At 43.0% G+C, this 22,687-nt stretch overlaps 2 protein-coding genes across 6 annotated transcripts in view; both read left to right on the forward strand.

The window, feature by feature from the left end:
* LOC144034621 (sodium- and chloride-dependent GABA transporter 2-like) overlaps positions 1-5,638 on the forward strand; it is a 7,951-nt gene extending 2,313 nt beyond the window's left edge. Inside the window, exons 3-14 of the mRNA XM_077543521.1 lie at positions 4-144; positions 211-298; positions 375-507; positions 611-745; positions 1,352-1,455; positions 1,548-1,672; positions 2,687-2,799; positions 2,875-3,012; positions 4,477-4,579; positions 4,661-4,761; positions 4,873-5,043; positions 5,131-5,638. Of these exons, the coding sequence (XP_077399647.1) occupies positions 4-144; positions 211-298; positions 375-507; positions 611-745; positions 1,352-1,455; positions 1,548-1,672; positions 2,687-2,799; positions 2,875-3,012; positions 4,477-4,579; positions 4,661-4,761; positions 4,873-5,043; positions 5,131-5,280 (1,502 nt within the window). The 3' untranslated portion in view covers positions 5,281-5,638. The remainder of the gene's footprint in view (positions 1-3; positions 145-210; positions 299-374; positions 508-610; positions 746-1,351; positions 1,456-1,547; positions 1,673-2,686; positions 2,800-2,874; positions 3,013-4,476; positions 4,580-4,660; positions 4,762-4,872; positions 5,044-5,130) is intronic.
* A 1,056-nt stretch (positions 5,639-6,694) lies between these two features.
* usp15 (ubiquitin specific peptidase 15) lies at positions 6,695-22,182 on the forward strand. Of its 5 annotated transcripts, XM_077543516.1 has the most exons (22): positions 6,695-6,837; positions 7,384-7,511; positions 7,789-7,919; positions 9,477-9,603; positions 10,009-10,154; positions 10,498-10,559; positions 10,936-11,025; positions 13,850-13,997; positions 14,145-14,318; positions 14,417-14,575; positions 14,658-14,882; positions 14,959-15,042; positions 15,598-15,692; positions 15,825-16,013; positions 16,179-16,297; positions 16,373-16,654; positions 16,765-16,835; positions 16,913-17,028; positions 17,814-17,963; positions 18,973-19,076; positions 19,243-19,331; positions 20,003-22,182. In XM_077543516.1, the coding sequence occupies exons 1-22, from the start codon at positions 6,749-6,751 to the stop codon at positions 20,309-20,311; spliced, it is 3,087 nt and encodes a 1,028-aa protein (XP_077399642.1). In that variant the 5' UTR covers positions 6,695-6,748; the 3' UTR covers positions 20,312-22,182. The 5 variants fall into 5 exon arrangements, with proteins under 5 accessions (XP_077399642.1, XP_077399643.1, XP_077399645.1 ...); XM_077543517.1 differs by lacking the exon at positions 10,936-11,025; XM_077543518.1 differs by lacking the exons at positions 6,695-6,837; positions 7,384-7,511; positions 7,789-7,919; ... (2 more) ...; positions 10,498-10,559; positions 10,936-11,025 and adding an exon at positions 13,244-13,713.
* Positions 22,183-22,687: the final 505 nt, after the last annotated feature.

Here is a 22,687-nt window from a genome sequence, read left to right on the forward strand (position 1 = left end):
CAGGTCTTGGCTATGGCACACAGGTGATAGTGACCCTGCTGAACTTCTACTACATCATCGTCCTGGCTTGGGGGATGTTCTATCTGTCTTTCTCCTTCTCCTGGGATCTACCGTGGTCTTCTTGCAACAACTCGTGGAACACAGGTAAAATGTAAAACTATTTGAGTGTTAACGCTTCAGAATGACTGCATGCCTACCCTTTTCTTCCAGAAAACTGCGTGGAGTTCCAGAGGAGAAACACCTCCATCAACCAAACGATCTTCCTCAATGCCACATCTCCGGTCATGGAGTTCTGGGAGTGAGTTCTCAAGTTGTGATTGTCCGGCACATGTGTGAGGTGTGACGGCAGGAATCTTCTCTTTTGGTCTCGACAGGAGACGAGCGCTGAGGATCTCTCCGGGCATCGACCACATGGGCTCGCTCAACTGGGACCTTGTCCTCTGTTTGTTCATCGCCTGGGTCATGTGCTACTTCTGCATCTGGAAGGGGGTGAAATCCACAGGAAAAGTGGGTGGGAAGTGAAAAGTGTCCATTTTCTTTCTTTCTTTATTTAGGGTTGATGAATATGGAGACACAGCTGTTATTTTTCATCCTCTTTTTGGATATTTAGGTGGTCTACTTCACCGCAACCTTCCCCTATGTGATGCTTATTGTGCTGCTGGTGAGGGGACTCACCCTACCTGGTGCAGGGATTGGGATTCAATTTTACCTCTACCCTGATTTGGGACGACTTGCAGACCCACAGGTACCAAAAATGCCACACTTGATGTGGACAAAAATAGTGGGACTTTGGGGAGTGGAATCAAGGAGTTGGGCCTCCCTATTGGTCATTGACATGTTTTGTGTCCATGGTATGCATCTATAACGGCTACGGTATGTGATTCCCAGTCAAAAATCCCAAATGAGAATCTTTTGGTGTTGTGCCCCCTGCTGGTGAGGATGCAGCAGATGCAGGTTCCCCATGGTTCTTTGCTGGGGAAGCCTGCTGCGTCCATCTGCGTTCTGCAAAAAGAGGCAGGGACCACAGTGATGAAATTCTGGGCCAGTACTTCACTGGGACTGTAAACATGAGAGCGAGTTGCAGACAGGCCTCCCACTTATGCTCAATAGCTGCGTTTGGAGCCCATTTTGTAACAAAAAGCATAAGAAACTGTTATATATTGGTTTCTGGGAGCTTTGTTTAATAATTAATCCAATTAAGCATACCAACAACAGATGCTTAATATGATTTCTCTCAGCAATGATTATGCAGACGCATTCTCTGGATTATATAAGTATAACCATTGCATGTTACGTCTATTTGAATGCTTTTCCTGCTTTTATATGATTGGCCTACTATCATTTTTTAAAGGTATGGATGGATGCTGGGACCCAAATCTTCTTCTCCTATGCTATTTGCTTAGGCTCTTTGACAGCTCTAGGCAGCTATAACAAATACAACAACAACTGCTACAGGTGGGATAGGATTTTTCCACTCATGCGTATTAATCTTGAACATCTACTATGCAAAAAAAAAAAAAAAGTAAAGTAAACCGTCTGTGTTGCAGAGATTGCCTGGCATTGTGCTTCTTGAACAGCGGCACCAGTTTTGTGGCTGGATTTGCAATCTTCTCCATTCTGGGCTTCATGTCTTATGAGCAGAATGTCCCCATCTCGGAGGTGGCTGAATCTGGTGAGGCTGAACCCTTCCTCCCATCAGCATTTAAGACACAACTTGGACAAAACACTCTTAAACGTATTGTGAATCCAACTTTTTTGTCTTGCTTAGCACCTTTTAAACGGACATATATTAAAAAAAAAGAAATAATTAAACTAAACATCAAAGTGTGGTACCACACCATACGAAAATTTGCTAATTTTAAGGTGGGCTCTTAAGTTTTGACCGTTTCTGTTTGTAAACAAACAATTCAAAACAAACTCCTCCCATGGCTCAACCCATACAAGTGACAAAATCACCACCACAGATTAACAGAAGCCCAGAGGTGTTGATTGAGAAGGATTTCATGTGTATACATCCAGTGTTTATGATGTGTTTATTTCTAAGTGAAAACTTTGGACCCTCCCTTTAATGCTAACATATAATGCAAAATGTCGACTGGCTAATGGAAACTAGCATAGATGTGGTAATTATGGACATTCAAACTAAACACATGAAGCAGCAAAACATACAAATGCATACCACAATACAGGCACACACTTGCTCTGCTCTGTGGGAACAATAAATATTCAAACAATATTATACACTGAAATTTGCTCTTCTTCTTGCTCTTAACTCGTTTGCAGGGAGGGCCCGAGCCCAGCGACAAATAGCACCAAATCTGCAAGTAATTGACACCCACTCTAAAATGTTGCTTCCAGATGCCACAAAGACTGCAACAAAAGACCATTTTCTAAAAGATGCCACATTAAACTCCTCCACTCACTTCAACATAATTCATTAACCGCAATATTTTTTATAATATACATGGCTTTGGTTTTTCAGCGAGTAACGCAGGATAGGTTCCCCCCAAAAATTCACAAATCGGCAAATTTCCAAATTATGTATTATACTGGAGACACGCAACTCTAACTTCAGACTTGCCTGTAAAAACCCAATAGTAGGCCAATTAAAAATCTGATGATATAGCGGGGAAACATGAACGCATCCTGTATGTAATTCATTCCATTGATTGGTTGTCCATTGTAGGCCCTGGTTTAGCCTTCATTGCTTACCCACGTGCTGTGACCATGATGCCCTTTTCTCCACTGTGGGCCGCCCTCTTCTTCATCATGATTGTTTTTCTTGGGCTAGACAGTCAGGTGAGATTATTCTCCGCCGCTGTATGAATGAATGTTCTCCTGTAATGATTAAAACGGACGCTCTGTTTTTTTTAGTTTGTGTGCGTGGAAAGCCTCATGACAGCCATCGTCGACATGTACCCCGCCACCTTCCGCCGTAAAAACCGCCGGGAGCTCTTCCTTCTTGTTGTGGTCTTCCTCTCCTTCCTTGTGGGCCTCATCATGCTCATGGAGGTAGGCCTTAACTTAAGGGTGCAACAAGCCTCTGCTGATGGTTGCTATTCAAAGGGTTAGCCACGTCTGCGTTGTAATATGGATGACAGGTTTTCACCTCTGCACAGCTGGAAGCGTGAATGCTCTGCAGAGGTGTCAACAACTTTTATTTTGTAAGAAGTTTGGCTTCTGGTATAACTCTGGATGACAATGTATATTGTATGTGCTGGAGTTTATATAAAAGCAGTTTACTACTGACAAAAAGTTTGTAGTATTTGGATTTTAGGTGAAACTTAATAATGAACCCAAAATAGGTGCTTGATTTATGAAATTTTCCAAGGACATACACTTTCCTTTTTTTTATATATATATATTTTTTTTTCCTAAGAAAGCTCAGTGTTGTTCATTCGGTAATCTTACCGAGTCAACATGTCATCATCATTGCTCTCTCTCCTTTTTTAATTTTAATTTTATTTTGCTTTTGTTTTGTGTGTGCATGTGCGGGTGTGTGTGTGCTCATTAATTCATCTAAACCTATTAAAAATCCCATAACGTTTACCTAAACCGAATACTTCAGAATCCAGCTAGAGTCGTGAGGTTGTCAGGAGACCCGAGGAAGGATCAAAGAAAAGAAAGGAAAGTGAAATCCAGCACCGACCAGACATCACCTACTACCCACCGGGTTACCAACCAGAGAGTTTCACCAACCCCAGAAACGTCTAAATTCCAACAAATTAGGGAGACCTCAAGAGACCAAAGGAGAGACTGAGGAAAGGAAGGAAGGACAGATGAAGCAGAGTGAGATCCACAGACATCAGCTTCCACCGATTCAACGACCATAGGAAGAAGCAGATTGTGTTTGAATTTCAATAGATGCTGGTGTGGTGGATCTGGCATGCATGAAAACCTCCACCAAGAAGGGGAGCCGTCGACCCCGGCCAGGACAGAGCAAGCACAGCCCCCCAGGCCACGGCAGCGCCAAGGCACAACCCCGGCCCCGCAGGGGCCACCGGCCGGAGAGCAAACCCAGGAGCCAGGAGCGCCCCCCACCCCAACATGGCCCACGACCCAAGCCCAACGCAGCAGAACGGGGCTATCTATCCACTTTCCTTACTGTGACTCATCCAGTCTCTCTACATTTCTGTCGCAACATGATGACACTCGGTGACACTTGAGATTAGTGACTGCTTCCCTCTGAGAACTTCTTGTTTGAAACCAAGCCATGGCAAGGTACGGTTGATGTATTGTTGGGTGATGTCTTGGTCTCATGTTGTCAAAATATGAACAGTGTTATGAAGAGGACTATTAAGATACCAGTTCGAATTGGACCAGAAATATTGTTTCTCTATTCATGGATCAAACGCCTTTCAACTCCTTTTGAGAGAGTCGTACAAAAAGAAAAGAAACATTTGTGCATTCAAAAGTTTATAGGTCAAATTCAATTCACCTGTACTGGTTAAAGTGCATTTTTCTTATTTTCTACAGGGTGGCATGTACGTCTTCCAGCTTTTTGATTACTACGCTGCTAGTGGAATGTGTCTTCTCTTTATGGGCCTCTTTGAGACCGTCTGCATCGCGTGGGTCTACGGTAAGCCACCATCAAACGGGAAAAATATAATATTATAGTGATCGCCACCCAACACCAATTCTTTGAAATGGGACACTCCAGGTGCTGATCGCTTTTATGACAACATCGAAGACATGATTGGCTACCGTCCTGGGCCTTACATCAAGTACTGCTGGATGTTCTTCACTCCGGCCACATGTATCGTAAGTTTCAAACTTAGTAAGATATGGCACAAAATATCATGCTTTTGTGTCCACATTGAAACTAAGTTACGGTGGTACCTTACTTAGGACTTTTATTGATTGTCTCCCCAGGGTACTTTTGCCTTCTCCCTCATTAAATACACTCCGCTAAAATACAACAATGAATATGTGTATCCGTGGTGGGGCTACGTGATTGGCTGGCTGCTGGCAAACTCCTCCATGGTCTGTATCCCCCTGTGGATGGCATATAAGATCAGCAGCACACAAGGAACATTCAGGGAGGTAATGCATTTGATGTTTCCTTAACTTACTAAAATGCATACACAGCAGCATCTCTTGAATACATTGACATTTTGTGTCATCTTACAGCGCATCCAACTGCTCATCACACCATCTGAGGACTTGCCCAAAACCAAGCGAGAGCAAGAGAGGATGCTGGCCATTTTTGCTCCAGAGGAAGACACCAGCAGGAATAAAAATGGCTACCATTCTGTGTCAGAGCAAGATTCAAACTTATGAGGTGCCAGTGGAGCTACACAGGTTGATTCTGGTTCAATTTTAAGAGCTGAATAGAATTAAAGATAGCTAAATTACTAATAGCTTGCTTGTGAATGCAGCCATCTCTGTATCCAATAGCTCTACGCGGCTCTATAGCCCTATTTGTATTATAATGCGTTATCATAAGTGATTTGGCATTTTTGTCCTTTGTATTTCTGAGTATGCAATTTTATTTTATGAAATTTGATGGAAATATACAATGCCAACAGGATTACTGTGCTCACTGTTGCGTCAATGTAGTCTCTTATTTTATGCTGTAACAAATTATCTGTACAAATAAATTTGTAAGTCCCTTTTTAAATAAACATGTAAAATCCTAGGTGGAAGTTTACATTGTCTCTTTTAACTCATTTAATCCCCAAAATGTATAAAACCATTCTATTCTATTTTAAATATTGGTAAGGTCCCAAAAACATATTTATACGTTTGTGTTTTTTTTTAATGCTAGCTAGACCATACAGAAGGCTTTGATGCAGCCTCTAAACTGAAGAAAACGCTAAAAGCAATGGTAGTTATTACAAAAGCGGCTAGCAGGTGGCAGTAGAGTATAAGAGATCTACCAGGGCCATGTTGCAAAAAAAACAACTTTTCCCCAGTGTTTTAAACAGATTTGTGAATGATTAAAGATTAGCTATATTCTAATGCTAATTGCTGCAAAATGGAAAGATATATATATCTATTTTTTTTTATATATATTTTTTTTTCCTGATAAAAGAAGAGACTACTCTTTCTTTTGGTGTTGGTTCCATGTTTTTATAGCAATAGAACACAATATTCTGTGGGGCTTGCAAAATTTGTCAAAATCTAGTAAAACAACCATGAGCGAAGGGGATTGCTTCAGTAAAAATGGCTGGGAGTGAATGAGTTAATAATCTGTGCATGTTAACTGTGTTTAGCTGGCACCAGCTTCTTTTGCATAAAAAATGTCATAGAGAGGAAATAGTAATGGATCACATATTGCAATACTGTAAATCTAAATTTTAGTGAAATGAAAAAAAATTGTGCATTATCTATATGTACCTCTACGTCTACATGGGGACAAATTATATATAAAATTGATAAGTGAAAAGATAAAAATGTAAACAAAACAAAAAAGTTGTGAACAGGCACAGTTGCAGCCTGCCGGTGATACAGCCATTCAGGATGGTGGTTCTATCTCACATTTCTAATAAATATGCATTTCTATTTTTGTAAAACAAAAATAAAATGACTCATCGGTAAATTCATTACAACATAAACACTTGTCATCATTTTTAAAAAGAAATGACACAACTCCAGAAATGACGTATATGCTGCTTTTGAAAAGTTGCCGTTCCTCCTTCGCGATTGGCTGAAAATTTGTGCGTCAATCCCTTGTCACGCACAACGTGCCTCTGAAACGCCCCCACAGCATTTCCCCCATCATGCACCGCGGCATGACTGAGGAAAGATGGCGGAAGGAGGAGCGGCCGATCTGGAAACCCAGACAGGAGAGGTCGCGGCACTGATGAAAACGCAACTAAAAAAGGGCGACACTTGGTAAGAGTTGGCTTCGAGCCATTTTAAAACCGCAGCGTGGGCACCGCTGGCCTCGGCCGCGCCTGTCGACGCCACGGAAGAGGAAAAAAGTGGCGACTACGGAGCCGTGTTGACAGTTAGCTTCGAGTTAGCCTTCAGCTTCATGTGTGTCAGCGATCCTCCGTTGAGTGACATACATTTAACGTCATTCTCGAGTTACTGTGTCTGTCCCCCCTACTTTAGTTAAGCGCTTTTTAATTCATGACATGACTGTGGGACGCCCGGTTTATTGATTTGTGTGGTCAAGCTAATAGCTAATACCGAAGCTGTCAGTGGGTTCGTTCGGCGACTTGTTTAGGGCGGAGTCGGAAAAAGGAGCACCTGTCAAAATCACAGAACCAGCTGGCCACACTTTGAGCAACTCGAACTCAACTCGGCATTACCATTAAACTAATGTTTACCTCTTAAAAGTTACCCTGCCTTCTTTCAGATATCTGAAACCTTCCCATGTTTAAATTAAGCATGTTGAGTCTTAAATTAATTAAATTTTTTGGGTCATCAATGCAGGTACCTGGTGGACAGTCACTGGTTCAAACAGTGGAAGAAATATGTGGGATTTGATAGTTGGGACAAATATCAAATGGGCGACCAGAACGTCTACCCCGGACCAGTTGATAACGCTGGCCTTCTCCGAGGTAAGACAGCTGATGACTTGCATCTTAAGACATTAAAATAACAATTAAAATAGAGGCATTGTTCTGGCGACTCTAAACAAATAGCTCAGAGGAGCACAAACATCGTTGTTAACTGTCTCTCTCTCTCTCTCTCTTTTTTGTTGCAAGGTTCATGGAATTTTCTTTGTGTTTTGTGGTCATTGTCGGGTTGCTTTGTGTACCTCCCTTGTTTGTTGTGCTCATTGGGCCTTTCTGCATACTTGTCTCTGACCCCCTCTCCCCCTTTCTTTACCTCTAGATAGGGATGTTCTGGCCATCAAGGAGCACCTCATTGATGAGCTTGACTACATCTTGGTCCCCACGGAGGGCTGGAATAAGCTGGTCAGCTGGTACGGGCTGACGGAGGGCCAGGAGCCAATTGCACGCAAGGTATGACTTGGCAGAATTGTGGAATTGCATTCCACGGTGGAGAAATACTATCGATCTCCTTCTAAGAAGGAGGGAAAAAAAGTTTACACATGGTGTAAGCTTGTAAATCAGATAATATGACTGTGGTGCTGTTTATTGTACATGTACATTTATCTTTTTTTAAATTTATTTTGTTGCTCATGGGATGAATGGCAATTGTTTGCCACTAGTAACACACAGCTGCATTTATGTTGGTCGAAACAACTTTGCTATTGTCGGATGCCACCTGCACATTTGGCTAGTCATGCTATCATGGCTGCCGATGTGTTGCCTCCGTCTTCACTCCCTCCCTCTCTCCTCCATTGACCCTCCCATTTTGCCATGTATGTGCTGGGACGTATCGGGTATCCGAAGGGATTCTATTTTCAGGCAACGTTCTGGATGACTGGAAAGCTACATGGAGCGAGCTACGAGGCACAACATGCAGGAGGTTTATCATGCTTTTTATTTATCTTGTGTGCCTTCCGTGGAGTCAACATCCCGATTTCCGTGTTTTAGGGGGTAGGGGTCACACACGAGGACTCGAATCACAAGATTGCCGCTCTTTCTCTTGCTAGCACCGGCAACAAGATTGTCCTTGTTTTATTTGAAGCGCAGCGTGGCCTGCTGAGGTCAGTCTGAATCCGAGTGGCGTCACTGGAAAGGGAAGCGGGAGGGATAAAAGCTTTTAGCAGCGTGATTTGAGGAATTCTTCTTGGCAATGACTTTTCCTCCTAGCTCATGGGCGCTCGAATGTCTGGCCCACTGGGAGTCTTGAGATTTGGGACAGGGGCGAGTGTGGAGGGTTTGGTGTGAATTTGAGCTGGTGTGCATGGCTGTTGCAATTATGCTGGACATTTGTTCAATTGCTACTTGGGGAATATGAATTCAAGAGTGTATGTGTGTGCATGCGTGTCATAGTCGTGCAGTGTTGAAATAAATAGGCTAGGACCCCTCAGCTGCTTCCACAAGGTGCTGCTAATTTAGGCCTTCCACTCTTGACTGAGGTTCTGTCAGCCGAGTGGCAGCCGCGACACAACCTCTGTTACCTCAAAGAACATTAAATGCTAAATAAAAAGTTTGTATTTGACTTTGAGACACATTAGTCTCAGTTTTTAGTGTCACAAATTGGGGGTTCAGTGTTAGATATTTGTGTTGTGCTAAGGTGTCTGATATATGGTTACTATTGAGGCTTGTACATGTTATAAGGTGGAAGGCAGGGAGGATGTCAAACTCACACAATGTGCATTAAAATAGACATAAATAAATAAATAAACTATGAAAGAGGGAGGTAACTCCGGTCTTCGAGAGCCGCTGTCCTGCCTATTTTAGATCTCTTCCTCCTCCAACACACCTAATGATGATCAGGATTGTTACCAGACTTCTACAGAGCTTGCTGTGAGCTGATGTGTGTTGGAGGAGTCAGACATCTAAAACAGGCAGGACAGTGGCTCTCGAGGACAGGAGTTCCCTACCCCCACACTAGAGCATTAAAGTGTGCTTACGATAAAAAAAATAAAAATGTATATCTTTTCCTAGGTGGTGGAGCAAGGTATGTTTGTGAAGCACTACAAGGTGGAGGTGTACCTGACAGAGCTGAAGCTATGCGAGGACAGCAACATGGACAATCTGATCACCAGGCGCTTTAGCAAGGCCGACACAATCGGTAAGTCACATGGATTCCCAGCCACGGCGGGAAATAATCCAATCTTGCTTAATTGATTTGAAAATTAATTATTTAGGACTAATAATGCATCTTTCTTTGTCTATGTATGCCAGTGAGGTGTAGTGAGTGACAGGCAAAAAATTGTAATGCAATTCCTCGACTAGATCAATTAAAAATGTGAATAAATTGAACCAAACTGATCACCATTTCAGTATGTATTTGTTTCTGTGACGATTTGTTGCATGTTCTGTGAGAGTTTTAATGTAGAATATGTACTTTGATTTAGTAAAGGTTGAAAAAAAACAATTAAACAACGTTTGTGACACAAAGACATTTAGATGTAAAAACTGCCTGCTTTTCTCAGCTACTCATTTCTTTTCAAATAATGTAAGCTTTCTATTGCAGACCTAATAGAGAAGGAGATGCGCAAACTCTTCAGCATCCCTGATGAGAAGGAAACCAGACTTTGGAACCGGTACATGTCCAACACCTTTGAACCTCTCAACAAGCCCGACAGCACCATCCAAGACGCCGGTCTCTACCAAGGACAGGTTGCGTTTTTGTGTGTTTTTTTGGTACTCATTACGTGCAAATAGTCGCGTGATTCAAGGCCTGTATATTTAAGGCCTCACAAAGAATGGGTTTGACTAATATAGCTTTTGGGAAAATATGGAAATGTATGCAAATTTTTATCACCCAATTGTTTGCCCTGCATTTGTTTTGAAGTCTAACTTAAAGTTTTGGGTGGAGAACTATAGAATTTGTTGAAATGTTTATTCTTCCATCATTGTTTGTTGCCTTTTTAAATGATCAATGGGGTAAATAGGTCTCTCTCTCGCTCAGGGTCCCCCCCCCCCATCACTTCAGCATGTTCTATTGTGATGTCTCTTGCAGGTTCTTGTAATAGAGCAGAAGAACAAAGACGGCTCATGGCCCCGAGGCTCAGATGCACCCAAGTGAGAACACTCCTGGCTTCTATTTTTGCTTGTGGACCCAAAGGAAGAATTTTTGATTTTTCACAGAAAGGGAAAATTGTTTAATAATGTAGACTAATGAACAAGCACAAGCTTTACTGAGATTGTAGCTTGCTGTCAGGCATGATAGAATCCTTCATAATTAGATTGTCTACTGTACATGAGCCTTTAGCCAGCCTAGCACCTTACTCATTCTTCCTCTATGACACAGGCCACCTGTTTTGCTTGACCTGTCATTGCTGACACATAACCACTTTATTTTGAATCATTTAACTTTTATTTATCCGGCACCTTTCTGCAGCTTTTTCCCCCTCCGCTAACTCATGGTCTATTCTTTTTTTTTTTTTTTTTTTTGAAGGTCATCCGGTGCTTCCAATCTCTCTGCTTTGCCAAAGATCTCGCCTTCATCTCTCACAAACAATCATAACAGCAGCTTCAACAGCAGGAAGTAAGACTTAGTAGTAGCAGAGGGGCAGATGTGTGGATGTCAACAGCCAGAGATGGAGCTGAGTGTTGTTGGTCACTTTTGCTAAATGTATTCCCAAATGTTGTCACTATCAGTTTAGAGTATCCAATTTTAGTCAAGCACGTCTATCTCTGGCTGCGGATTCGGGGCTTAAAGAAAGTTGCTAAGGATGCAGTTTCAATTGTTGGAGGTGACAGCAAGGTAAAATGTGATTGATTGCTTTGGAATTCAGTGACAACAGTGCTCTCTGCTAGTGGCCTACTGGTGCCTCTGGGTCGCTTCGTCAGCATTTTTCCGTGGCAGTTAATAGCCCACATCCAGGGTGACACTTTCTTGATTTCACCTGTGTGCACATACAATAGGTTTATTTGCACATGAGTGTAGTTAGTAGATGCCAACCTTCAGGACAATATTTTATTATTTCAATAGAGCACAGCAGTTGATGCAAGTCAGAATCAGGTGAGTTGATTACACATCACCTATGATCTACAGTATGGTACTATCACTGCAGTACTTACTTGCTACCTATTGTTCCAAGCTAAAATCAACACATTCTTGCAAATATGTCAATAAACTGCTTTGGAGTTTCATAAATTGCATTATTAATTAGGTTCATAGGCGGGGAAAAACATGTGGACATTGTTCAACACTGGCATAATAATGATAGTTCAGATTTATATAGCGCCTTTCAAAGGGACCCAAGAATGCTTAAAAACTCAAATATTGAAATTTAGTGTCTTTTCTGGCCAGCAAACGCACACCACACATCTTTTTGACAGTAAACAGGTGTGTGATGTCAATTGGCAGGTGAGGCTCCTTGTTGGAAGACACTGCAGAAAGCAGATTGGTAAACCTCACACGAGGATGCAGAGAAAGTTCCAGGTCACTTATGACAGTAGTTATTTTATGGAAAAAAAAATAAATCACCCAGTTATTTTGAAACGGGGCTGAATAGAGAAATTGGATAAGATGCATGGCAGTATTTCCAAAAATTAAATTTTTTATTCTATGCCATCAGCTATTTAATTTGATTCCTTGTACCTGAGCCGAGTGCCTTTTCAGCTCGGCAGGTTGGCAGCTAAAGTGATGGAACCCGGAGGCTACGTCAGCCCTCTGCTAGAGAGCACTGCTTGTCTCAGGGTGGGAGGAGCTGCATCCTCTACTGTCCGCTCTTTTCACCTGACATCTTTTTACTGCATGCTATGTTTTAGTTTTTTTTTGTTACCAAGATATTCACATGCTACATTGCATACTTTGCACGATGAATGTGTTTGGCAGCGTGGGTTCATGTTGAAGTTTCACAGCCATGCAGCATACTCATTGATATCAATTACATTTTCATGGCTGATGATTTTGGGAATGTGAAGTTTCCCCGGCAAAAGCTCTTCTTTAGCGCCATTGTTTCTTATAAATTATGCATGTGGCCTCTTTTTGTCATACGTAATGGTCCAGCATTACGTAATGCCCCCACCCCCCCACACACACACTTTTGGTGGCGTTGCACGGTAGCAGCAAAGTGTCACTGTCATTTCTCCAACCGCTCCCTCACTATCCTTTCGCTCTTGTCTCTAGTGAGCTCATTGCCATGCACACGTTCTGGCTGGCAAGTGACCTTCAGAGTTCTCTTCGTCTACTTTCCTCTTCACATATGGCAGAAGCCCAGTGTCATAAAAATGCACTTTCTTCAGGTTGTAGTTGATTTATTCACACACCCTTGCCCCCCTTTTGTAAAAGCCTTATAATACAACCATGGCGTATCAAATTACACAGACTGCCAAAGTGTGTCTTTGACCCAAGAGGTGTGCCTACAGGGTTAGTGAATGCAATAGATTGAAGAACAACATGCATCAATGTACATTTACAGGGGGAGTCAGGCTTGTGAATACTGCAGCCTCAGCTGGATGCAGTCGATTGGCTTCTTTCTCCCCCACCGCACCGCCCGCCTCCAGACCCTCACCGCCTTGTACTGTCCGCCCCTCCTCCGCCCACCTCCCCACGCTCTCTCTCTTTCTCTGAGCACCTCCAGCTTCGGTAGCGGTACTCTTGAGCATCCTTGTTGCTGCTATAAATATCCGCTGGTAGCAGCAGAGCGGCGGCAGCAGCAGCAGGCAGGCCAGAGGGAGGTGCCGGAGACAGGACCAGAGGACAGGACAGGACAGGTGGAGAAGATAATAAGTCTGCCAAGAGAAGAAGATGGTTGATGATTAGTTTGTTCTCAGTCAAGTAGAGGACAGAAAGTGTTTTTTAAATGTTTTAGTTTAGTTAGTAGACTTTGGAAGTCATTCATTCAGGCTGCTATGGATCATATTCCATTTGGACTGCCAATGACTGATGCTGGAATTACCATTAAGACTTGAGTTGAGAATGGAGCTGCACTTCTCCTATGCTGGAATCTGCGTTCCCCGGCCCTAAAAGCAACCTGCAGCAGTCTGCCGCTCATTCAGTTTTGTAGCGACATGCAGGCCGGCGTGGGCCGGGGTGGGGCTGAGATGTCATGCTCCTGTGTTGCTGGTGGTGCCTGAGGTCAGAAGCGGGAGAGCTGGACAGCAGGAGGGTGGACCACCGCGTGCTCAACTGTGAGGCCGGTGCCTCCGCCGCCGTCATCACAGCGGTCTCCCTCGACCAGTGGGAGCCCCAAACAAGCAACGCTGTCTCGCAGCCCTCTCAGAGGTCTGCTTGCTGCAGGCCTTAGTTTGGCCATTTTAGTGAATTGCCAAAAATTTGCGGAAAAGAGCTTACTGTATACATAAACTGTGTGTTGATGCATTTTCAGACAATCAAAATGTGTTTCACTTGTTTATTGCAGCGTGAAGAATTCAAGCTTCAGCCTACCATCCTACCACACCTACAGTAACAGCTATGACTACTCGGAGCAGAGCCGGCAAAGTGAACATGCGGGCCTTTGTGGCCTGTCGAACCTTGGCAACACTTGCTTCATGAACTCTGCTGTGCAGGTAACGGCGTGTCCTACAAGGGCACACTTTCATTTAACATAAAAAAAGGTGATGTGCAAGGCAAGAAGAATGTGACACTTGAAATGTAAATGAAGCCCATCCACTCTGTGATTATCATTGTCCTCTGCCGTTTTCATGTCCTCTCAGTGTTTAAGTAATATCCCTCCCCTGACGGACTACTTCCTCAAAGACAAGTACACGAGTGAGCTGAATGAGGACAACCCACTGGGCATGAAGGGAGAGATTGCCAGAGCCTACGCCGAGCTTATAAAGCAACTGTGGTCCTGCAAATACAGCTATGTTACGCCAAGGCCTTTCAAGGTTGGACACTACCAAAAAACAACAAAAAAGCAACCTTGTTTTTTGTGTTCTGACTTAACCTTGGCTCCCTTTTGTGTTTTTCCTGAACCTCCCTACAGACCCAAGTGGGCCGCTTTGCCCCTCAATTCTCAGGCTACCAGCAGCAGGATTCTCATGAGCTACTGGCCTTTCTCCTTGATGGTCTTCACGAGGACTTGAACCGGATCAGGAAGAAGCCGTACATACAGCTAAAGGATGCCAACGGCCGGCCCGATAAGGTCGATAAGGCCATGCTCAGGAGGAGCTGAATGTCCATACAAAGGAGTATTGGGAATGTATTAAAATAATTTTTCCTCACAGGTGCTGGCGGAGGAGGCTTGGGAGAACCATATCAAGAGGAACGACTCCATCATCGTGGACATCTTTCATGGCCTTTTTAAGTCCACCTTGGTGTGTCCTGTGTGCTCTAAGGTCTCTGTGACTTTTGATCCTTTCTGTTACTTGACGCTGCCTCTTCCCATGAAGAAAGAGCGCACACTGGAGGTTTATCTAGTCAGACTGGATCCTCTGGCCAAACCCACACAGGTAACCTTCAGCACCAGGGAATGTCTTCTACATCTTCTCAGCAGCATGGTCTCTCACGCAATTTGTTTTTCCTCAGTACAAATTAACTGTGCCAAAAGTGGGCTACATCTCTGACCTGTGCACCTCCCTCTCCAGTTTGTCTGGGGTGCCTGCTGAGAAGGTACGGACATTCCAATGTCGAGACGAGCTCTAACTCTTAAAAGCTGCCACATTAAAACGCTGACCTTTTCCACTGTCACACAGCCCAATATAGATGTTTAATCATTTAAAGTGTCCTTGATCATACAGACTCAGTTGCACATAGGGCAACGTTTTGTCCTTTTTGTTATTGAACCAGAAAGGTTCTCAGTGGAGCACAGACCTCCGTCTGCCAAGGATGAACTATCCTAATTTGGCACCAAATTACAAACTGTAATAGCAATTCACTCTTTACATACGCCTGGATTTTGTAGGATAAAAAAAATGCCTCGTCATCTTGCAACATTATCAAAAGCGGAATGAAAGGATTGAGAACCCGAAATGAAGAAAAAGTACCCCTCCATGCAAGTTTTGTGCAAATCTGTTAAGTAGTTTTTGCATAATCTTGCTAGCAAACAACAATAAACTAAAAGATAAAACAAGTTGCAACCACTACATGAGAGTTTATAGTGACTTTTATCTATGTTTTGTTTGGACTTGACTTTGTTGTTTCCCGCCAACATTCAATCCTCCCCAGATGATCGTAACAGACATCTACAGCCACCGTTTCCACCGGATCTTTGCCACCAACGACAACCTTAGCAGCATCATGGAGAGAGATGATATCTACGTGTGAGTGTCAAATGCTTATATGCATATCACTGACTGTATAGATGTACCACTTAGGTAGTCTTTTCTGCCTATAGGTCACCTCTTGCAGGTGTTAAGATGAAGTAAATGATGAGCTATATGAACCTTCCATAGGTTTGAGGTTGCAGTAAACAGAGTGGAAGACACAGACCACGTTGTGATTCCTGTGCACTTAAGGGAGAAGTACAAACAGTCGGGATACAATCAGACCAGCACGCCGCTTTTCGGACAGCCTTTCCTCATTGCTGTGCCTCGGACGCTTAATGAGGACAAACTCTACAACATGCTGCTACTGCGCCTTTGGTGGGTTTATACGCATTTGTGTTAAGTCTCACCAAGCATTGTTAACACGGCAATTATTTGCTCATTGCCTCCAAGCAGAGATACTAAGTATGAACTAGTCTAATAACTACATTTTTAAAGCCGTCTACTGCTTCTCTCTGAAAGAAAGTGGTCTTGTGTTTGCAGCCGGTTTGTGAGATCCACTGTAGTGGAAGATGAGGACGACTGTGAAGAGAGCCAGTCAACCAAACAACACGCTGTCAACGGCAATGCTACCAATGGCGTATTGGAGGAGGGGTCGCCAAGTTAGTGAAACACTTTTTGTTTTGTTTTTGTGTTGACATCTTAATAAAAAAATAATAATAATTTTCTTGCTTCAGGCGAAATGGAGACTGATGAGCAGGACGACGAGTCCAGTCAGGATCAAGAGTTGCCCTCCGAGAACGACAACAGCCAGTCCGAGGACTCGGTGGGTGGCGACAATGAGCTGGAGAACGGCATGGTTGCACCGCAGCACTCCACCAAATGCCAGCAGACCAGCGGGCACAGCAAAAAGAGACTATTCACATTCCAGCTCAATAACATGGGAAAAGGTGACTTCTCGCTCATCAAGGAGGACACGAGGCAGATCCGCTTCGATGAGGGACACTTGCGGCTCAATGGTAGGACGTGCGGTGTAGCGTGACTTTCTTTGATTAACATTCCCCTCTTGGACTCACTTTGAGGATTCCTATTTTTTAATTACTCACGTAAGTCTGTCATTGTCTTCCAGACCGCTCTTATCTATCTTTGGATTGGGAACCCGAAATGAAGAAAAAGTACTTTGACGACATGGTTGTTGAGGTAAACCTTGCATCACACTGTAAATAGAGCTCTTCATGCTCTATGCTCTAATGCACACCAATGGGCATTTTCTCCAGGACTTTGACAAGCATGAGAGCATGGAGTACAAGCCTCAGAAAAAGGCCTACTTCAAGTTAAAAGATTGCATCGAACTGTTCACCACTAAGGAGAAGCTGGGAGCTGAGGACCCTTGGTAACTATATTATGTGTTCCTATCAGCTACAACATTTATTCTCACTGCACAAGCACAGTTTATTTGTGTTTAACTTTGAAGTTGAATAAATTTGCATTTAATCATTTAAGAGCTGTTTGTTAAAAAAATAATAATCTGCAAATAATGATGCAAAATTATTAAATCAAGCACAGCATAGCTACCTATATTTATGAGCAGTGTTCATGTTTAGGCTGTGTGGAATGTTACATTGTCTTACAATAATATGAAAAAAAACCCTCATTTTTTGATGAATATTTAGGCCTACCATGCTAGTTTATTTTAATGTTGGTCATTTCGGTGCTACTTTTTATTGTTTAGACAAGTTCAGTGTGAACTCACTAATTTATGTTTGCACCACACTTGGTTGGTAGAATTTTGAGATGCTATCATTGTGAAAGCTTAAAAGATGCAAGAGTATTTAGTTAATTAACAACTCTGATGTACCTCTAACTCTACACGCATGCACTACCTTTCATGTTCATTCGTGGTTTGTTTGCCTTTGTTTAGCATAAGCCTAACCTGTAGGACCAAAACATTTATGTGTCACAAATCTGATTGTTTACTTTATTCATATTCATTTGTTGCTTGTGTGTTTAAAAAATGCATGGGAAGAAGACCTAGAAAAACATGATCGCATATTAAATTGCAATTGCAATATTGAGCGGGGAAAGAAAAACACAGCACCAGTACTTGTAAAAGGTAGTTTTTGAAGCACTTTGCTCTGACACCCAGTAGTCATGATGGCATGTGACGCACGTCTACAGGTACTGTCCAAACTGTAAGCAGCACCAGCAGGCCACGAAGAAGCTGGACCTGTGGTCTCTGCCTCCAGTGCTCGTGGTCCATCTGAAAAGATTCTCCTACAGTCGCTACATGAGGGATAAACTAGACTCCCTTGTGGATTTTCCACTAAGGTACACATCATTAACTCATTTGCTCCCAAAAACGTATAAAAACGTTGACAAATTGTGGCATAACTTGCACCAGTCTTGGTAAAGCTGTGTTCGCCAGCCTCCCGGACTGATAGCAAGCTCTGGCGTTCATTTGTCGAACTATTTTTCTCAGCGGCAAAGAGATGTGCCTATTCGAGTCACGGAGATAAGGAAGGGAAAAACCTATCTGGTGTCTTTAGTATGTGGTGTAATCTGTTTAGCTACATGGTGTAGACTTGCACTACTTCAAAGTGACTTTTGTGATGTCTGTTGCTGTAAGTACACGTTCAATTTGCTCAAAGCATTTAAAAAAGAAAGAAAAAAAAGGAAACAATACACTACTGTATGTAGTAGTTTAGCCTGGACACCCCTTTGCATTTGGTATGTTCCATCTCCCTCACTCACTGCTCGAGCAGACCCTCTGTTTTGAAGGGAGCTGTCAATCAAACAATTAACTTGTAAGTTTCTTCTTAAGCTCTGAAACAAGAAAAAAAGGACACATGCTCACTGAACATGCATGCATTAGCGCAATGGCATAAGTTTGAATACAAGTCACGATTGGCAGAGCGAACACATGGGGGTGGGGGTGGTGGTTAGGTGGTGCTGCAAAACTCTCCACCAAGTTGACTCTTCTGTGCACTCATGTCTGTCCTCAGTCAGGTCCGCCTTTCTTGTATATAAGCAAAGTGTGCGGGAAATCCTCTCACACAGTCAGTCAGATTTTTTCCCTTGGTCCACACACAAGGCGCACCTCACTATTAGGCGCACCGTGGATTTTTGAGAAAATTTAAGACTTTAAAGTGCGCCTTATAGTCATGAAAATACGGTACTTTTTTTTTTACTGATGAAAGAAGAGACTAACCTTTCATTTGGTAGGGTCCATGTTTTTCTGTGGGCCTTATAAAATCAGTGAAAATCCATTAAATTAGTTAATTAAACTGACATCTCAACCGGCCTCCTTCATACTCTTCCTAATGTGTTGTCTCTACAGCGATCTGGACATGTCGGAGTTCCTGATTAACCCCAACAGTGGACCGTGTCGTTATGACCTCATTGCTGTGTCCAACCACTATGGCGGCATGGGCGGAGGCCACTGTGAGTGTTGCTTCTTAAACACATTGTCATCAAGTATTATAAGATGTCCACTCGAGTCATGGCTGGTTTCATTGTGAGGTGGTCACATCCAAATTCAGCACTTTCAGCATCTGCCAGTTTTGAACCATTGCGGGTTTTAATGTGATGTAATCTCTTTCCCGCTCAGATACTGCTTACGCTAAGAACACAGATGATGGGAAGTGGTACAACTTTGATGACAGCAGCGTGTCGCCTGCCAGCGAGGATCAAATAGTGGTGAGTGTCATTCCTGTCCTTTTTTATAGTCATCAAAAAGACAAGTCTGATGGCACCGAGTGGAAAATAATCCAAACGCAGTGTTAAATGATTTTTATGAAGTCTGACGAATTGTAGATACTGGACTATTTCAGTTGGATACGCAACATCGGTGAAAAACGTAAACTCAGTAGGAGTGAAATGGGGGTTCAAGTTTCCACATAGTCCAACTAAATGATGCTTGTAGAAACATGCCATTAAGTCCCATTTAAGCTAAGCACAGTGAAAGTGTGCTAATGTAAGCACAGTGACATGGAGTGGAAGACATTTTGAAACGGAGGGCCAGTTCATACCAGATGTAGCCAACCCCCGCTTATATACTTTTGTGCCCACAACTGTACACAAAAGCTCAATGTCGGCACAGCTCTACTTATGTCAACTTCAACCTCTGACAATATCAAAACAAATGCCAGAGTATTTTGGATTTTATGTGCATGAAGCATTTTTCTCACCATACTAAAGTTGACATACTCCTCAGTGAGAATCTGCAATAAAGAGAGAGCATAATGAATTTTTTTTTTACATTCTATCACTTTTGAAATACGGTGGAGGTCAAAACGAATGGACCGCAACGTAGCGGGGGAACACTGTAAAAAGTTGTATCCTCATGGCTCCACTGTGCTCTTGTCCAGTCCAAAGCGGGCTACGTGCTCTTCTACCAGCGCCAGGATACAGTCAAAGGCACCGGCTACTTTGCTCTCGACCGTGAGAAAGAGGAGGACAACGACGAAGAGGAGGAGGGCGAGGATGAGGAAGAAGACGACGTGGAGGACGATGAGGAGAGTGACGGCAGACAAAGTGCCTCCTCGGTTCGGGGCGCAGCCTCTCATGTCGCCGCCGCAGCTGCGAGTGAGGACCTGAACGAGAACCAGTGCGGTAAGAACGACAATGAGGAGGAAGAGGAGGCGCCCAGTCGAGATGTTCCCATGAGCGCCAACTGACAAGCCATGACATAAACAATCCGAGCGAGCAAGAAGAGAGCGAGAGATAGGAATCTTTCCATCCAAAGCCATATGGACACGCAGCATGGCAAGCAGGCGCTATCAGGCCCACTCGGGCTCGCCAGGTGGAGCCAAGGTGGGCGTGATGTTGGCGGTACACTGAGAATTCAGAGCCCTCCTCTGTGGCTGAATCACCGTTTGTGTGTGTGTGTGTGTGTCACCTGTTGCATTTGTCATTCTAAAGGACTTTGTGGCCGTTTGATTTGAAGGCTACATCAGTTGCCATGTGAGTGTTTTATATCTCTGAGAGAAAGTTTTGATTTTAGTATGCTTAATTTGTACATATTTTAAACACGGAGCACTGTGTGTTGTCATTCTGCGCTGAATTGTGAACGTGCACAATCACCAACCATCACTTTAGTTTTTTTTAAATTTTGGATATATATTTTTTTTTATGTTCATATTGCCAGGCACTGCAGTAATTCAGAAATGAATGTGATGAGACTTTTCTCTGATAAACCCCAACAACGTGTACAGGAATCTGCCTTCCTTAGCGCAGGCGATGCACATCTCAAGTCTGGATGCTCGTTAGATTATTTAATTTTCAATTGAAATTAAATTCCAAACTTGTTTTGCTCTTGCTGTGACCTTGTTTTCATGTCCAGCTCTCTTTGGTGCCCTCTGTTGGCCATGTACCACTCCTCGGGCTTAACCCATACCTTGTCTGCATCAAAAGGCTTTTGTGCTCAATTAACACCTTCACAAATGACGTGCCATAGATATATAAATGATAGTTGTGGTGATGGTGTCTTAAACTGTCTGCTATGCATTTTAGTGTTGACTCCATCTTGTGAGATGGCGACAGACTATTTGTGTGTGTGTGTGCGCGCTCAGCCTTAACTCTTAATCTCACACACTTCCTTTCCTCCTTTTGCATGGCCTCTTTAAACACAATTGAATGTCAACATGATTTAACAAGCTCTGCTTGTCACATCATCTCGCCCCCCCCCCCCTTCTTTTTCATCCACAGGAGGGCCAGAATGTATGCGCAGTGAACACTGACCACGTGTATGTGATTGCCTTTTTTCTCCCTTCTCTCTCAATAGGTTCACGTTTGTTTTTGTCGTTTGGCTTTCCCGCGTTGGTTGAATGTGACGGAGACGGCTTCTCTGGCCTTTGGATGAATGTGTCCCTTTCCAAGAGGGGTGACATACTTCTTGTTGTGCTTTTGAGGGGAATTGAGGTTTGGGGTGAGTCTGGTCAAAGGGGGAAAAAAAAAAAAATCTTTTTCAGCATTCGGGATCCTGATCAGCTGGAGTTTTTTTTTGTTTTGTGGCATTGGCGGTGCATTATTGTTATTCTCCATGGTGGAGTGTGGTTATTTTTTCTTTTCTTTTTTTGCTTTCAGCTGGCTATCCATTGCTTCTTTAGCATCTCCATGCTTCTTGCCTTGCTTTTCGGCCGACTCACCCCCTTCCAAATGAGCGAGAACGGGACTGCTACAATAGACTGTACTGTACATAAGAGTTCACTCTGTGAGTGCACATTTGATAAAGTTTATTTATTTATATGTAAGCATTTAATAAGGAAACTATTTAAAACCCTGGCAAGAGCGTAAAGATTGGGAATGGAGAAGGTGAGCTGGTGTGGTCTGTACTCTTGTCAGGAAAGGAATTCTCTTTTGCTTTTTTTAAATAAAAGGATGGCTTTATTGTTTTGGGGACTTTTTTTTGTACAAAAAAAATAATCCAGGCATCCTTGCATGATGAGGGTTTTCCAGGTTTGGCTGCACTTGAGTTCACTTGGGTTTACATTTGAAATGTGCATGTGTATTTATACACAATCTTCAATAAAGTTGTGTAATGCTTTTAGTGGGTTTTCTTCACTGACATGTCTGATGTGTGTGCAACAGCAAAAACAAACACGATAGTTTTGTGACATCACTCAAACTACACTCTGTGCTGCTGGGATAAAAGCAACCCAAATTGGCCTAAATATCCAACCCAGCACTTTGTCCCAAAGGGACCGAACCAATGCTGGGTTATTTATACCCAGAGCTTTCAGTTGAGGATGTAGCCCAGCACGTTAGGTCAAGAATTTGATCCAACGAGGGGTAAAAACAAATCACAAATCAGAAATGGATGACTAGGTTATCAGTATTGTTGTAGTTGAAACAATTTTGTATTTAATTTACATTTTCTGAGAAGATAAGTCCGCCGCCCATCTTCAACCAAATTAGCAGGGTCAAATTAATGACGCACACCTTGGGTAAAAGTAACCCAGCTTCTCAAAATCCCCAGCGACGCAAGCAAGCAGGTTAAGAAAACAAGCCAACATTTTTGAGTGTATAATGCAACATGTCTTTCAATTGAAACC

The sequence above is a fragment of the Vanacampus margaritifer genome, chromosome 15 (assembly GCF_051991255.1).
Source record: "Vanacampus margaritifer isolate UIUO_Vmar chromosome 15, RoL_Vmar_1.0, whole genome shotgun sequence".
Taxonomy (NCBI): Eukaryota; Metazoa; Chordata; class Actinopteri; order Syngnathiformes; family Syngnathidae; genus Vanacampus; species Vanacampus margaritifer.